General features: G+C 42.6%; 1 protein-coding gene across 5 annotated transcripts in view; it reads right to left on the bottom strand.

The window, feature by feature from the left end:
- Nucleotides 1–1398: 1398 nt before the first annotated feature.
- Nucleotides 1399–15933, bottom strand: part of COL26A1 (collagen type XXVI alpha 1 chain) — a 238749-nt gene continuing 224214 nt past the window's right edge. For all 5 annotated transcript variants that reach the window (XM_038376218.2, XM_038376221.2, XM_038376220.2 and 2 more), the window contains 2 exons: nt 10999–11083; nt 1399–6880 (listed from right to left, as the gene is read on the bottom strand). In XM_038376218.2, the coding sequence (XP_038232146.1) occupies nt 6714–6880; nt 10999–11083 (252 nt within the window). In that variant the 3' untranslated portion in view covers nt 1399–6713. The remainder of the gene's footprint in view (nt 6881–10998; nt 11084–15933) is intronic.

Here is a 15933-nt window from a genome sequence, read left to right as displayed (position 1 = left end):
TATCACCCTTAGTCTTTCTCTTCCTCATCTGTAACATGGGGATAATAGCACAGGCCTGTCCCAAGGATTAATAGTCTAAACATATGTCTACACTGCAATAAAACACCCAGTGAGGCAAGAGGGTCTCAGAGCCCAGGCTCCAGATCAAGCTCAAATGTCTACACTGCAATTTTCTAGTCCCACAAGCCCGAGTCAGCTGATCCAGGCCAGCTCTGAGTGTTTCATTGCAGTGAGGAGATACTATAGTAGCTGGTGTCACCAGGGTAAGCGAGACAGCCACACAAGTGCTGCAGGGGCAAGGGCTGTTACATCAGGCAGCCTTGATCATGTCCTTATCAGTGTTGCAAGAAAGAATGTGATGAGGTGGAGGCCTTGAGTCTGGGTTCATTGACATTTTCTTTTGTTTACGTGATGTGCTCAGCCTTAGCTGGAGGACGGGGCTCTCGATAGCTGCAATGTAACCATGCGAGCACAAGTCCGGGAAACCTGCCAACTGCTGTTTTGAATGTGGGTGAATGGTCTGGAGAGAGGGATGACAAGCCTCCAGGATTGTCCTGGAGTCTCCAGGAATTAAAGATTGTCATGTGATGAATCCTCCAGGAATACAGCCAACCAAAATTGGCAGCCCTGGCTGGAGAACAAGATGTAAACGCAGCCAGCCTCACTAACACCAGCATAAATGAGGAGTAACAACACTGCAATCCTGGCAAGAGGTGTAGGAAGAGCTGTGTCACCTAAACACCACTGGAGGATTCCGCAACACCAGGGTGCCTCTTGCGGCTGGCTGTGCTGGGGTTAGGGCTGCTTTGTGCACCTAGTGCAGTACAGGATTTGGGCCAGTCAGGTTTATGCATGTGTGAATTGGGTGCTGTCTGTATGAATGACTTGGCAGGAGAAGTACACAACAGAGCAGAGCTGCAAATGGAGAGAGGTGGGGTGGGGGAGGATACTTTTTCTCTTTGCAATAGCTGCGATAGTGGGCGTAATCTGAACATTTGCTCTCCAACTTTATTTGTACAAGCCCCAGGGATGTTGTATCTGACCAGGATGATTTAGCATCATCCAGAGAGGGAGTTAACTCCATCCCAGGCAATGAAATCGCTCCAACCTGCCTTCAGTTACCAAGGGCCTCCATGAACACCACACTGTGACTCTGCTACTAAAGGTGACATGTGGAATCTGTAAATTTGTCATCTTGATCTCAGTCAGGAAATATAAGAACTGGGCTGAGTCCCTCATTCATGTCCCTGTTACAAGGAGACAGAGGTTCTTACAACCTTGTACGATACTACGAAAGGCAGTGAAAGAAAGTGAAAGTGGCAAGAAAGAGAGATTTAGGCCTTTGGGAAGAGCCTGAATCAGCCAAAGACCTCGAAATACAGGCTACGACATGCCATGTTCACTTACAGTATGTTTATTTCTCAGTGCATTACATGAAAGGTCTTCGGTATTTGTGGGTTCTTGAATATTGTTCCCACTCTGCTCTGTTTTAAAAAACAAAAACAAAAAAATGCTGAATACAAAACATTCCATATACAGTAACAAATCCCATCGCCAATAAAGAGAAATAGATACCATGAACAATAATATGGCAATATGAAAACAGAGAAGTAACCATGCAAGATCTGGAGCTAACAGGTTGGGTTTTTTTATTTTGTCCTTTAGTGAAGTCTGATGACAAACGTTGGAGCCTGTCAGAAATGAGTTCATTTGTTGTTGTTCTGTTAAAAATTACACACAATCACAAGATACAGCATGTGACTTCACTATAAAAGATCAAATGATTGTAGAACTTATTACAATTAGAAAAGCTGGGACCCCTTGCGTGCACACACAACACACGGCTATAAATAAAAAAAAGTACTGTGTGAAATAACGTGAAAAGTTCACATTTTCTTCTATGATTGGGAATGTGTTTCATGGACATTTATAGCACCGTTGATTTGCTTGATTTCAGAATAAGTAGTTTAACCCCTCCCTCCCCCCAGTGCTGGAGCAGAATGGAATTAATCTTGAATAATACAGAGGTCATAATTGTGGACTAGAAGGGATTTCCAATTAGTCAGTTGAGAACCTACCTTCATGTAATCCCAGAATAAGTTTGTCTGTCTGCTTTCCTGAAGTCATAGGTGTAGTTGATGGGTTTCTACTTTAACAACGTTTATTCTATAGCTTGGATCTGGGATTTCGGTTCAGTGCCAAAGTTTGTGAGCCAGATCTAGTGTAAATAGTCATAGTTCCACTGACATCACTGGACTGTCCCAATTTACACTAACTGAAGATCTGGATTTGAACATGTGTCCTATTCTTGCTCCCATTAAAGTCAATGGCAAGAGCTCTGTGGACATCAGTGGAAGCAGGACATGACCCTTTTCTCTAGCTTACTCCTATTTTCCTGCATTGCTGTCAAGTCTTTAGAATAAATGCATATTGGATACTCTGGAGTGAAGCATTCTCTATTTCTCAAGAGGGTACCAGAGCACTAGTGAAAGTTGGAGTGCATAAATGACAATATATTATACTGTGCAATATGCAGCCATGGCTTCGCTCAAGGCAGGGAACATTTTTTTTCTACTACCAGAACAAATCCATGTTGAAAAGTATGGGAAGTCAGAGAAGTCCTTTTAAAAATCCCAAAGAAGTCTTAACAAAGGCAAAAGAACACGCTATGGTAGTGCACAATATGTATGTAAGATAAAGCACTAACATTTCAATTAAAGTATATTTCTAAATTAGCACGCAAATGAAATATGGCCACCCCCTAAATTACACAGAGATGGTAAAATGCATATGCCCAGGCTAAAATGAATCTTAGTATCCTGCCTAAGAGGGAAAATGTGGGTGGAGTGGTTTATTTTAGTCACAAATATCATTCATGTCAACATATGAGGTTATGGACACCTTTATAACTTTTTTTTAACTAAGACTGCACCACAGTGTGGTCTAATTGATTTATTAGTGAGGAATTAAACCCTAGTCCAGTGACAATGTCCACACTATATGGTCCTATCATTACCCAGATTAAAGATACAGTACCACATTAATAGACAGATGTAGCTAAGCAAAACAAGGAGTCTTGGGAGCAAAGAATTACATAGGTCTTCACAGAAATCTGTGAAAGTTGGTAATTAAAATGGTGTTGCAATCTGAACCTAAACCTGCCTTCTGACAATCAATCTGCTAGGATTAATTACAAACCATTTCAATTAACTTTTTCATTTTACCACTACGTTGTTCTGAATAATTTAATTAAAATCTAGTGCTCTAGTCAAATGCAAATCAACTAAAGAGATTACTCATCAGGCTAATGCAATTGTTTTTTAATTTCCAAATACTGAGTTGTGAGAACAAAAACTGTCCCCTTTAACTCATTTGGGGGACTCCAAAACCTCAGGGAACTACTAATTGGACCCACACTGCATAACTTCTCTCCCCCTTCCCAAATTACATCCATGGGATCATCAAAACGGAATATTGGTATTTCCCTTTTTAAATATCGGGTAGGAGGGTTGTTTGGCTTTGCCTCTGGGTCCTGCTATGGGAAAACTCTTTCCTAGTGATCAGATGAAATGCAGCTCACACCAGCATAAATCTTTTGATCAAATGGTGATTTCTCATCATGTCTTAGGAAACAATTTCCTGAACACTTACTACTAGACTTGAGGGTAGTTAGTTAGCACTCTGCCTGGTAAGAGGTGCAGGATAGGACCCCAGAGTATCTATCAACACAAGTAACCAGGCACCTCTTGTAAATTTCTAACCAGTGGCTGACTTATCAAAGCGTGTTGTAGTAAACAAGTTTTTCCTAAAAGGAAACAGGAGACCAGTCCAAGAACAAAACTAGTGCAAATATGGCATGGCTGTGTTATAAAACAGCTGCCCCTCAACAAGACTTTGTGGTCTAAATTCCCTTTATACAACTCTATTCCACCTCAGTTCGTGAATGGAAGAAAATGGTCACAGGGCTTTTGATGTTTGTCTACCAGATGTCTTGGTAGAGTTGTGCTCTTTGCATTTGTTTGTATTTAGACTGAGAGATGGCTGCCAACTATTTCTAAAAGATACTGATCTCATTCAGCATTGTTTATATATACACAGTCACTGGATGTAGCCTTGGGCTTGCAACTAACATCTCCTCTGAAGGCCTTATTTTATTGTCCTAGAAGTCACACCAGGGTGTGCCCATTGCTCTCTATCAATGCCTTACCGATATTGACAAACCCTTTTATTCGTTCCAGGCTGGGTTATTGCTCCCTGTTTACCTGTATCACATCAAAGCTACAACTAACCCAGAATGCAATGTACACAGCTGCACAGGAGACAAACATCTGCTTTTTATGGTTGCATCTCCTAAAGTGTTGCATTGAGTTTAAAGTTCTTTGAAGTCTCTGATGGCTTATGGGGATTAGCACTTGATTGTATTTTGCTTTGCCTCCACATTTTGGGCTGATTTGACTTGCCCAATGACTACCTTAAATGGATCCAAGTAAGGATCTAACTATACCACTTGACTAGGGAATGTAGCCGTAACTACTGTTCACGATTTCCTAGTCAGTACCAGAATTCAAGAGTATGTTAAGGAAATAAATTTACTGCAGCTTTTGATCCTTCAGTGGCTGTTCATATTAACTGTACAGCACAGGGAGATTTCTCTGTGAGGACCACATTATCAGCTCAAGATGTTGCTTTTTGTTTGTTAGGAACATATGTCATCAGCTTCCCCTGTCACCTATTCTTTGCAAAATGGTGGTAGTTTAAAGATGTAAATCCATTCACTTGGGGTGAATTTTAAACTATTTGTGGCTGGTGATACAATGCTGTCTAGAGGCCTGATATGGATGTTTTGATATAATTATCAGTATCGCTGTAGACAGAGTGTGTGCATGTGTACATATATAAATATCTCACACCAGAGCCTGAATCCCTTATTCTAGGCACAGACTACATCCACTGGCAGTGCAAGATTCCAGTTTTCAGCATTCCACCTGCCTCCATGCTGACCTAGGAGGACCACCTTTAGCAGTAAGAAGGTACTTCTGTCTCCATGGGCCATTCAGGCCTTGGTCTCTCTGTTGAGGTTGCCAACAAAGGTGCTAATGAATTTCAATGGTGGCTTTTTGATGTAGATACATTTTGCACTAGGAATGAGCCTGAGTGATGCTATGAATTTACTTAAGCCACCAAATAACAGACACAACAACATTTGTTCACTAGTGCCTTGGAGAGGTTTTGAACCAGTGACTGAACACTGAAAACAATGAGGAGTCCTTTTAGCACCTTAGAGCCTAACAAATTTATTTAGGCATAAGCTTTCATGGGCTAGAACCCACAGTGAAAGAGTCTGTAACCTATTATCAGTTGCCTTGGTCATTCACTCCTGCTGTTAAAAAAAAAAAAAAAAAAAAATAATTTAATTGTCTACATGAGTAACATTAACTTGTCCAATTTGTTTGTACAGCAGGTGTGAAATTTTTGTTCAGCCTCTTAACAGTGAAGTCTGTTTCCCCAATAATAAGAGCTGTTGCTAAAAGTAAAATGATGTGATCTTGTACATCAAAATGTACATGAACAGCAAAATGTTCAAAGACAAACCATTGGCAAGAGTCTAATCCTTCTACTGTGTTTTGCCAACAAACCACCTCCAGATTCAAACTAGTAGGAGATGATGGATACTTTTAAAAATACCCACAATATAAAGAAAACTATATATCAATAGTTCCAGCTTACGATCTAAAGCTGGGTAAATACTGCAAAACATTTTCAGTGCAGAGTTGTTCCAAATAAAATGAATTTTTCCTGGCTGTGTTTATAGCTATTTGGTGTTCATTTTATGCAAACTTTATAGAATTTTAGCTTGCTTCCTATGAATGTTTGCAAAAAGAATGTTGATCTTGAATATGCACAAAAAGCAAATTTTACATTCTGTAATTATTTATACCAGAAACCTTGATAGTAAGCTGTTCATGCAACCAGGGAACAGAAGGAATACCACAAGGTCTATATGACACCATTCACACAATCAGTCAACACAGCTCAACTCCGTGCTTTTAAATTTCAATCAGAAAGCCCAAGAGTAAACAAAATTTGTCAAAGATTTTGAATAGCCAACACCTCTGAGACGTATCATGATTTGTTGAAAGATACTCCACAGAGAGATGAAATTTGTCAAATAAGTGATTAGTTCTTAATTTTTCAATCTACTCTTTAAAAAAGATTTCCATGGCTTTAGTGGAGTACTGAAAGGAGTATCTTCAACTGAAAATTATAGTGTGAACACAAAAAACATGTTTAAAAATAAACAGATGCCATGAAAATAGTATAATGTTGCTCAGGGCTTTTGCTTGGAGCTAAGGTAGAACTGAACGATGTCTGAGCCAGCTATGCAGTCTTAAACAAATAATTTGTGAGGGGGAGGATCAAACCCCTTGAAGAGGGCTGGGGGTATATCCATTTCCAGGGATAGTTTTTAAGAATACCTGCCATTTGGTGTATTCTGAAGTAGGGGGGAAGAGGAATTGCTCTTCATAAGAATATTTGAGTTACAGTTAAGACATTCCCTGCAGTAATGGTTTAGCAGTGTCCAAGCAAGGAAACCCTACTGCTAACCCTGCAGCCTTCTACCCACTTTCTTCTGCACACTGTGATTAAGTACTAGGATACTGTATCTTTAATCAGCGAATGGGCTTTAGAATGCACAAATGCTCCTGTTTCATTTAGTTGTTTTTCCTTTTGGCTTCGCTGTCCTCCAGCAGCGAAGAGAGGATCTGATAGGGCTGGTGCCGCTGCTCACGACCACCGCGTTTGATTTTGATGCTCGTTCGTAGGGAGGAGCCTAGGATCACTTCCTGCCCTGAGCCCGGCTCCATGGAAGATAAAGAATCTGAAAGGAGATAAAGCCAAGGGAGAGTTTATTCTCCTATTATGGAGAAAACAAAATCCGTGCCCTTCTTACATTTCTCTCCTTCCCTTCAATGTCCCCTCTCCCTTTGCTTTTCTTTCCACTTAGCTGGTGCGCTCCTACTTAATGCCTCACTTCCCAAAACAAAAAAAGGAACTAACGTGACCTCTGCCACTATCCCATTGCTCACTCTGCTTGTGTATCATACCCTGTCCCCTCTTTCATTGTAGATTGTAAGCTCTTTGGGGAAGGGACTACCTACTACTCTGTTTGTACAGCACCTAGCACAATGGGGTTTGTTCTCAGCTGATCCTTCAGCAGCTCCATAATAAACACAATTAACATAACAGCAGTGCCTTATGGTCCTTAGTTGTCAGCAGTTATAGAAGTGCCAAGGATCATTTAAACACTCATTGAGCAAACATTAAGACTCAACACTCCTGAGGAGTTACTAAGTATCATTCTACACGTTAGAGATGGAGAAACCAAGGCACAGAGCAGTGATATGACTTACCCCAGGTCACACAGCTAATTAGCTACTGCTGGCAATAAATCCCAGCAGTCTAGTCTCACAGCACCTTAGACATCAGCCCATGCTTCCTCTTACAGCGAGGAGCCTTTGTACAATGATCCTGCCCCATAACGCTAATTGTACATTTGGTCTATGGCCAAAGTCCTTTTCAAGTGCTTAGACACAGAAACCCATAATGCTGACTCTCCAGTGTTAATGCCCATTTCTTTTCCTTTTGCCCTCAGTAATGGACACTTGTTTGTTTCCCTAGCCAGACCTCCAGCACTGGTCTGCTCACATCAGGCAGTATTTCTAATTCAAGTGAGTACCCCAGTGCATAGGGATTTGTGCTGAGCTAGCTGGAAATAAGCATTGCCAAAAGTGGGCTTTTCCTGGGTCCTGCTGTTCTGTTCTGTAGGGCTGGTTAATAGGCTCTGATTAGCTCAAGCTTCCAACCTGTTGCATGGGGAAAAATTTGCGTTTTGCTTGGATGGTGGTTCTGGTTTCCAAAACCACGTGGATTCTGGTGCTTTGACAATGCTAGCCTGTAATTGGCATTTCGGCTTGGGTCTCCTGCACTGATGTCAAGGGCAAAAATCTCAGTGCCCACAGCGGGAGCAGGGTCGAATCCTTAGCGCCAGCTGATTAAAATTGTGGGTGGCCTCACAGCTTGGGGGCTGTCTCTGCTCAATAAAAATTAATTTCACTACAATAGAACCACTGCATGCAAACAACTCTTTCTTTGCATTCTGTGGTTGTGCTAGTTTAATGAAAGACTCTGATTTTGATCCTAAGCAGCTTTCAGATTTAACCTTCTCCTTGGCCTGAAAGAGTGGACAAGAAGGGTCTATAATACCAATTATTTATAAAAATAGATTAGTTAGTCGGGGAAATTTAAGATGAATTAACTCCCTTTGTCACTGTATCACAAAGCTTTGTATTGCAGCATGAATGGCAAATAACCACATCTGGCTTCCAGTCCAATTTTAGGTACAATTTACATTACTGGTCTTAATCTATTCAGCCTACATTGCTCTAGGTCCTACAAACCTTAACTGTCTCCCAGCAGTTGAGATCAATGGAGGTGCTCAAGCGAATTAATTTAAATGTCTGGGAGCAGGGCATCCTCTGTGAGTGGCACTCAACTCTAGACCTTGCTTTCCCCTCTCTGATCGGACAGCCTGTACGCCAGAGCCTATTTGTGGAGGCCTTTTCCATTGAATTGTCTTGGGGGAGGCAGGGGGTGTCAGCCTTTAAATGACACAGGCTCTATTTCGTGATGTATTTATGTTTTTAAATTGTACATAAACATAGAGATTGAGGCAAAGTTAGGAATTGTATTTATATTTAAATTTCCAATATTGGTAAATCACCCCTTAACCAACACTATTACACTGCTATAAAATCTGTGTGTAGTAGATCAAGCCAAAAAGTGAATCAGTTCACTCAACGCACTGTGCCCAGTTTTCCATTGCCCTGCACCTTCAAGTCATTTACACCAATGCCAAGTGGGTGTTAAAATCCTGCCATTCCCCTTTGATAGTACTTTACGCTAGTATAAATGGATGCACAAGGTAAAGGGCACTGGAGAATCACATCCAATGCAAAGTGCTTGGAGCTTAAGACTACCTGAGTATTCTTTGAAAGGAAAGTGGCCGTACAAAGCATGCTAGATTTTGCTAGTGCAGGCCTATGCAAGTCAGGAGTTGACGCTATCATTGGTAATGCTGAGGTTGTCAAGTGCTCATTCATGTTCTAGCCGTGCTGCAAATATTTTGCAAACTCCTTCTCTCACTGAATTATCACATACATTTCCCAGGGTGCTGAACAGCTGGGAGGGCGGGTAACTATTCCTCCTGTCAGATTGGCTTAGAACATCTTAATGTCCTCAACTTTAAGGCAGTTGTGTATCACATTAATTTAAATCTTTTATTATGTTGAGAGAACAACAGGCCTATATAAAGCCCTACATTTTCTGGCTACCTTCTTGACTTTGTGTGGCCCCAGGAAGAGCATGAACATCTATACAGTGGATTTTCATCATATCCCTGGTGCTTGAACACTATGTTCCCCCTCCCCCGTTTCTTAGGTCTTTGTATTATGGTTGCACCTAGAGGCTCTAATTACAGGGCTCTGATTGTGTTATTCAAACACAGGGTGAAAAACAGTCCCTGCCCAGAAGAGTTTACAATCTAAGACAAGATGCAAAAAGTGTGAGTAACAAGTCAGGAGGAATGGAGGTGGGGAGGACAAGGCAAACTAATACATTCACGGGTTAAATTGCCAAAAGTGCTTAAGTCCTATTTTTGTATGTGACAGGGATTTAGCAGCCTGAGTTTCATTGATTTTTCAATAAGACACATGCTCTAAGTACCTAAGTCACTTTGGATATGTTTGAAAATTTCACAGAAGCCATATAACTATCAGAAGTCCCCACAGGCTGTTATCCGTTGCCAGTTTTACAAAGACATCCCCATGGGAGTGGATCTTGGAGAGATTTGGAAGAGGGCAAAGCAGTCCTTGCTTTATGGATGAGGCAAGGACAAGGGTGCCAGCAGCAGTAAATGGTGTTTGGCCAAGAAGCATGTATGTTGGTGCCAAAAGCCCCAATCAACCTCTCAAAGGCACAGAGCGAACATAATTGTGAAAGATCCAAAACATTTTCCCCTTGCTCCGACCATTTCTGTAGGAAAAAAATTATGCAGAGCAACCTATGCATCTGTCAATGCATTGGAGTTCCTGCCCCAAACCATGTGATTTCTCTGTGTTGCATCAGCAGCAGAAAAAACTCTGAGGTGTGAGAAGCAGAAAACCCCCTTCCCTCTGATGAAAGGCCTGTGGCAGTGGTGGAAAAGGAAATGGCTCCACTGAATCACTCAAAATATTGAGTGCTTCACTAAGTCTCATGTTTCCAGAAATCAGTGTTCTCTGAATTTTAATCAGGGGAGCTGCCTGGATTATGGATTTGCAGGCTAGCTGGCTTGCACGCCCTTTCAGAGTGAGGCCTGGCCTGTTCTAGGGTCCATCAGACATGACAAATACTAAAAAGGCCAGATCCTCAGCTGATGTAAGTAAACATAGCTCCACTGAAGTCAGGGGACTATGGCGATTGATAGCAGCTGAGTATCTGGACCAAAGACTCTGCAATGAGAACATTTTTGTAGCGGTTACATGAAGCAGAACACAACACGGCTTGGTCTGCTCCTGAGCTGGCTCTGTACTATGGATTATAATATAAATGTGTCGGTGGGGCGTACTGTGCACTAGTGTAAAGACAGAGTAACTCCATTGACGCCCATAACTGCAGGTGCTCAAAGTGTAAAACTCAGCCACTTTAATCACCTCATTATGGATTTAGGAGCCTAACTTTAGGCACCTACTTTTAAAATCCTGACCTAACCAGCTACTGAGTTGAACTAGCACTGAGCCCTAGAAGCCAGCCGCTCATTGAGAGAGCAGATGAAAAGAAAAGTCATATTCTAGGAGTCTAGAACTAGCCAATTCTAGAGCTGCTAGATAGTGTGGGAACAGAGTGACATCTAACTTCTCTAGAAAAACAAAGTTTAGTCACAGGCTGAGACACACTCACCATGAATTCCTATCATATGCTCTAGAATTAACACCCTCTCAGCTAAAATCTTCAGGGCTTCTCGAAGTTGTTGAACTCCTTCTCCCTGCAAGAAGGAAAAAACAAAATAAATAAGGTACCTATGCTGCAGACATATACAGAGGTTTCAAGTTTATAATAAAAAGAAAAGGAGTACTTGTGGCACCTTAGAGACTAACAAATTTATTAGAGCATAAGCTTTCGTGAGCTATAGCTCACTTCATCGGATGCATTTGGTGGAAAAAACAGAGGAGAGATTTATATACACACACACAGAGAACATGAAACAATGGGTTTATCATACACACTGTAAGGAGAGTGATCACTTAAGATAAGCCATCACCAACAGCAGGGGGGGGAAGGAGGAAAACCTTTCATGGTGACAAGCAGGTAGGCTAATTCCAGCAGTTAACAAGAATATCAGAGGAACAGTGGGGGGTGGGGTGGGAGGGAGAAATACCATGGGGAAATAGTTTTACTTTGTGTAATGACTCATCCATTCCCAGTCTCTATTCAAGCCTAAGTTAATTGTATCCAGTTTGCAAATTAATTCCAATTCAGCAGTCTCTCGTTGGAGTCTGTTTTTGAAGCTTTTTTGTTGAAGGATAGCCACTCTTAGGTCTGTGATCGAGTGACCAGAGAGATTGAAGTGTTCTCCAACTGGTTTTTGAATGTTATAATTCTTGACATCTGATTTGTGTCCATTCATTCTTTTACGTAGAGACTGTCCAGTTTGGCCAATGTACATGGCAGAGGGGCATTGCTGGCACATGATGGCATATATCACATTGGTAGATGCGCAGGTGAACGAGCCTCTGATGGTGTGGCTGATGTGATTAGGCCCTATGATGGTATCCCCTGAATAGATATGTGGACAGAGTTGGCAACGGGCTTTGTTGCAAGGATAGGTTCCTGGGTTAGTGGTTCTGTTGTGTGGTGTGTGCTTGCTGGTGAGTATTTGCTTCAGATTGGGGGGCTGTCTGTAAGCAAGGACTGGTCTGTCTCCCAAGATCTGAGAGAGCGATGGCTCGTCCTTCAGGATAGGTTGTAGATCCTTGATGATGCGTTGGAGGGGTTTTAGTTGGGGGCTGAAGGTGATGGCTAGTGGCGTTCTGTTGTTTTCTTTGTTGGGCCTGTCCTGTAGTAGGTGACTTCTGGGTACTCTTCTGGCTCTGTCAATCTGTTTCTTTACTTCAGCAGGTGGGTACTGTAGTTGTAGGAATGCATGATAGAGATCTTGTAGGTGTTTGTCTCTGTCTGAGGGGTTGGAGCAAATGCGGTTATATCGTAGCGCTTGGCTGTAGACAATGGATCGAGTGGTATGATCTGGATGAAAGCTAGAGGCATGTAGGTAGGAATAGCGGTCAGTAGGTTTCCGATATAGGGTGGTGTTTATGTGACCATCGCTTATTAGCACCGTAGTGTCCAGGAAGTGGATCTCTTGTGTGGACTGGTCCAGGCTGAGGTTGATGGTGGGATGGAAATTGTTGAAATCATGGTGGAATTCCTCAAGAGCTTCTTTTCCATGGGTCCAGATGATGAAGATGTCATCAATGTAGCGCAAGTAGAGTAGGGGCATTAGGGAACGAGAGCTGAGGAAGCGTTGTTCTAAGTCAGCCATAAAAATGTTGGCATACTGTGGGGCCATGCGGGTACCCATCGCAGTGCCGCTGATTTGAAGGTATACATTGTCACCAAATGTGAAATAGTTATGGTTCAGGACAAAGTCACAAAGTTCTGCCACCAGGTTAGCCGTGACAGTATCGGGGATACTGTTCCTGACGGCTTGTAGTCCATCTTTGTGTGGAATGTTGGTGTAGAGGGCTTCTACATCCATAGTGGCTAGGATGGTGTTTTTAGGAAGATCACAGAAACAACTCTGACATCATAATCAAAAAGGCTGACAAAGGAGGTGCTGTCGTCATCATGAATAGGTCAGAGTATGAACAAGAGGCTACTAGGCAGCTCTCCAACACCACTTTCTACAAGCCATTACCCTCTGATCCCACTGAGAGTTACCAAAAGAAACTACAGCATTTGCTCAAGAAACTCCCTGAAAAAGCACAAGAACAAATCCGCACAGACACACCCCTGGAGCCAGGACCTGGGGTATTCTATCTGCTACCCAAGATCCATAAACCTGGAAATCCTGGACGCCCCATCATCTCAGGCATTGGCACCCTGACAGCAGGATTGTCTGGCTATGTAGACTCCCTCCTCAGGCCCTTCGTTACCAGCACTCCCAGCTATCTTCGAGACACCACCGATTTCCTGAGGAAACTACAGTCCATTGGTGATCTTCCTAAAAACACCATCCTAGCCACTATGGATGTAGAAGCCCTCTACACCAACATTCCACACAAAGATGGACTACAAGCCGTCAGGAACAGTATCCCCGATACTGTCACGGCTAACCTGGTGGCAGAACTTTGTGACTTTGTCCTGAACCATAACTATTTCACATTTGGTGACAATGTATACCTTCAAATCAGCGGCACTGCGATGGGTACCCGCATGGCCCCACAGTATGCCAACATTTTTATGGCTGACTTAGAACAACGCTTCCTCAGCTCTCGTTCCCTAATGCCCCTACTCTACTTGCGCTACATTGATGACATCTTCATCATCTGGACCCATGGAAAAGAAGCTCTTGAGGAATTCCACCATGATTTCAACAATTTCCATCCCACCATCAACCTCAGCCTGGACCAGTCCACACAAGAGATCCACTTCCTGGACACTACGGTGCTAATAAGCGATGGTCACATAAACACCACCCTATATCGGAAACCTACTGACCGCTATTCCTACCTACATGCCTCTAGCTTTCATCCAGATCATACCACTCGATCCATTGTCTACAGCCAAGCGCTACGATATAACCGCATTTGCTCCAACCCCTCAGACAGAGACAAACACCTACAAGATCTCTATCATGCATTCCTACAACTACAGTACCCACCTGCTGAAGTAAAGAAACAGATTGACAGAGCCAGAAGAGTACCCAGAAGTCACCTACTACAGGACAGGCCCAACAAAGAAAACAACAGAACGCCACTAGCCATCACCTTCAGCCCCCAACTAAAACCCCTCCAACGCATCATCAAGGATCTACAACCTATCCTGAAGGACGAGCCATCGCTCTCTCAGATCTTGGGAGACAGACCAGTCCTTGCTTACAGACAGCCCCCCAATCTGAAGCAAATACTCACCAGCAAGCACACACCACACAACAGAACCACTAACCCAGGAACCTATCCTTGCAACAAAGCCCGTTGCCAACTCTGTCCACATATCTATTCAGGGGATACCATCATAGGGCCTAATCACATCAGCCACACCATCAGAGGCTCGTTCACCTGCGCATCTACCAATGTGATATATGCCATCATGTGCCAGCAATGCCCCTCTGCCATGTACATTGGCCAAACTGGACAGTCTCTACGTAAAAGAATGAATGGACACAAATCAGACGTCAAGAATTATAACATTCAAAAACCAGTTGGAGAACACTTCAATCTCTCTGGTCACTCGATCACAGACCTAAGAGTGGCTATCCTTCAACAAAAAAGCTTCAAAAACAGACTCCAACGAGAGACTGCTGAATTGGAATTAATTTGCAAACTGGATACAATTAACTTAGGCTTGAATAGAGACTGGGAATGGATGAGTCATTACACAAAGTAAAACTATTTCCCCATGGTATTTCTCCCTCCCACCCCACCCCCCACTGTTCCTCTGATATTCTTGTTAACTGCTGGAATTAGCCTACCTGCTTGTCACCATGAAAGGTTTTCCTCCTTCCCCCCCCTGCTGTTGGTGATGGCTTATCTTAAGTGATCACTCTCCTTACAGTGTGTATGATAAACCCATTGTTTCATGTTCTCTGTGTGTGTGTATATAAATCTCTCCTCTGTTTTTTCCACCAAATGCATCCGATGAAGTGAGCTGTAGCTCACGAAAGCTTATGCTCTAATAAATTTGTTAGTCTCTAAGGTGCCACAAGTACTCCTTTTCTTTTTGCGAATACAGACTAACACGGCTGCTACTCTGAAACCAAGTTTATAATGCAATCCTCCAAGATTATAGTGCTAAGGTAACCCCTGAAACTGCTAATGATTTCACAAAACAAAACCAGGTTGCAAATCTGTGGAGAACAGGGATGTCTCTATAAACAGCCAAAGGAAAGCAGTGAGGCAAAAAGCCTCAATTGTAAACCCAAATTCTGGCATCTCTAAAATTTTGAAGAGGTTTAGAGCCAGATCCAAAATTTTCAGCTGGCTCCTATTTCCATAATGGGCCAAACCAATAGCCATGCAAATCTGAACATTGTCAAACTGTGAGACTTGGATTCAAACTATGTGGCTTGTGCCCATTTCCACAGTCCACTGCCCTATTTACTTTACAATTCAAATATTCCTTGCTAAGCAGATTTGACATTTATTCTGAGCATCACTTGGGTGGGCCTGGCTTTCCCTGCCCCGACATTGTACCACCAAACTGAAAAATGTGGCAAGAACCACTTTCCTTGCCATTTTGTGAAATTATCTGAGTAGTAGCGTGTGTTTGGGAAAGAGTGTTGTCTCTTTCTTGGCTGGGTCCCAAATATCTTACTCTTGATTATTTAATGGTAAAGTAAGGGATCAGCAGGCAAGCAGGAGCATGCTGTTGAAAAAACAAAATCAGACCTTGTCAGGGGGCCATATTCTACTAGATGTGGGATCAGATAGGTAGGATGGATGGTCTAGTTGATAAGGCACTGCACAATGACTCAAGATTCCCAGCTCAGCCACTGCCTTCCTTGTCACCTTGGGCAAGTCTTTTAATCTGCCCTGGGGCACAGTTCCCCATCTGTAAAATGGGGATAATAGCACTGCCCTATCTCACAGGGGTGCTGTAAGGATATACATCCATTGA

This window comes from Dermochelys coriacea, chromosome 17 (genome assembly GCF_009764565.3).
Source record: "Dermochelys coriacea isolate rDerCor1 chromosome 17, rDerCor1.pri.v4, whole genome shotgun sequence".
NCBI classification, from domain to species: Eukaryota; Metazoa; Chordata; order Testudines; family Dermochelyidae; genus Dermochelys; species Dermochelys coriacea.
The sequence above is the reverse complement of the archived record's forward strand: the minus strand, read 5'-3'. Positions and strand labels throughout refer to the sequence as shown.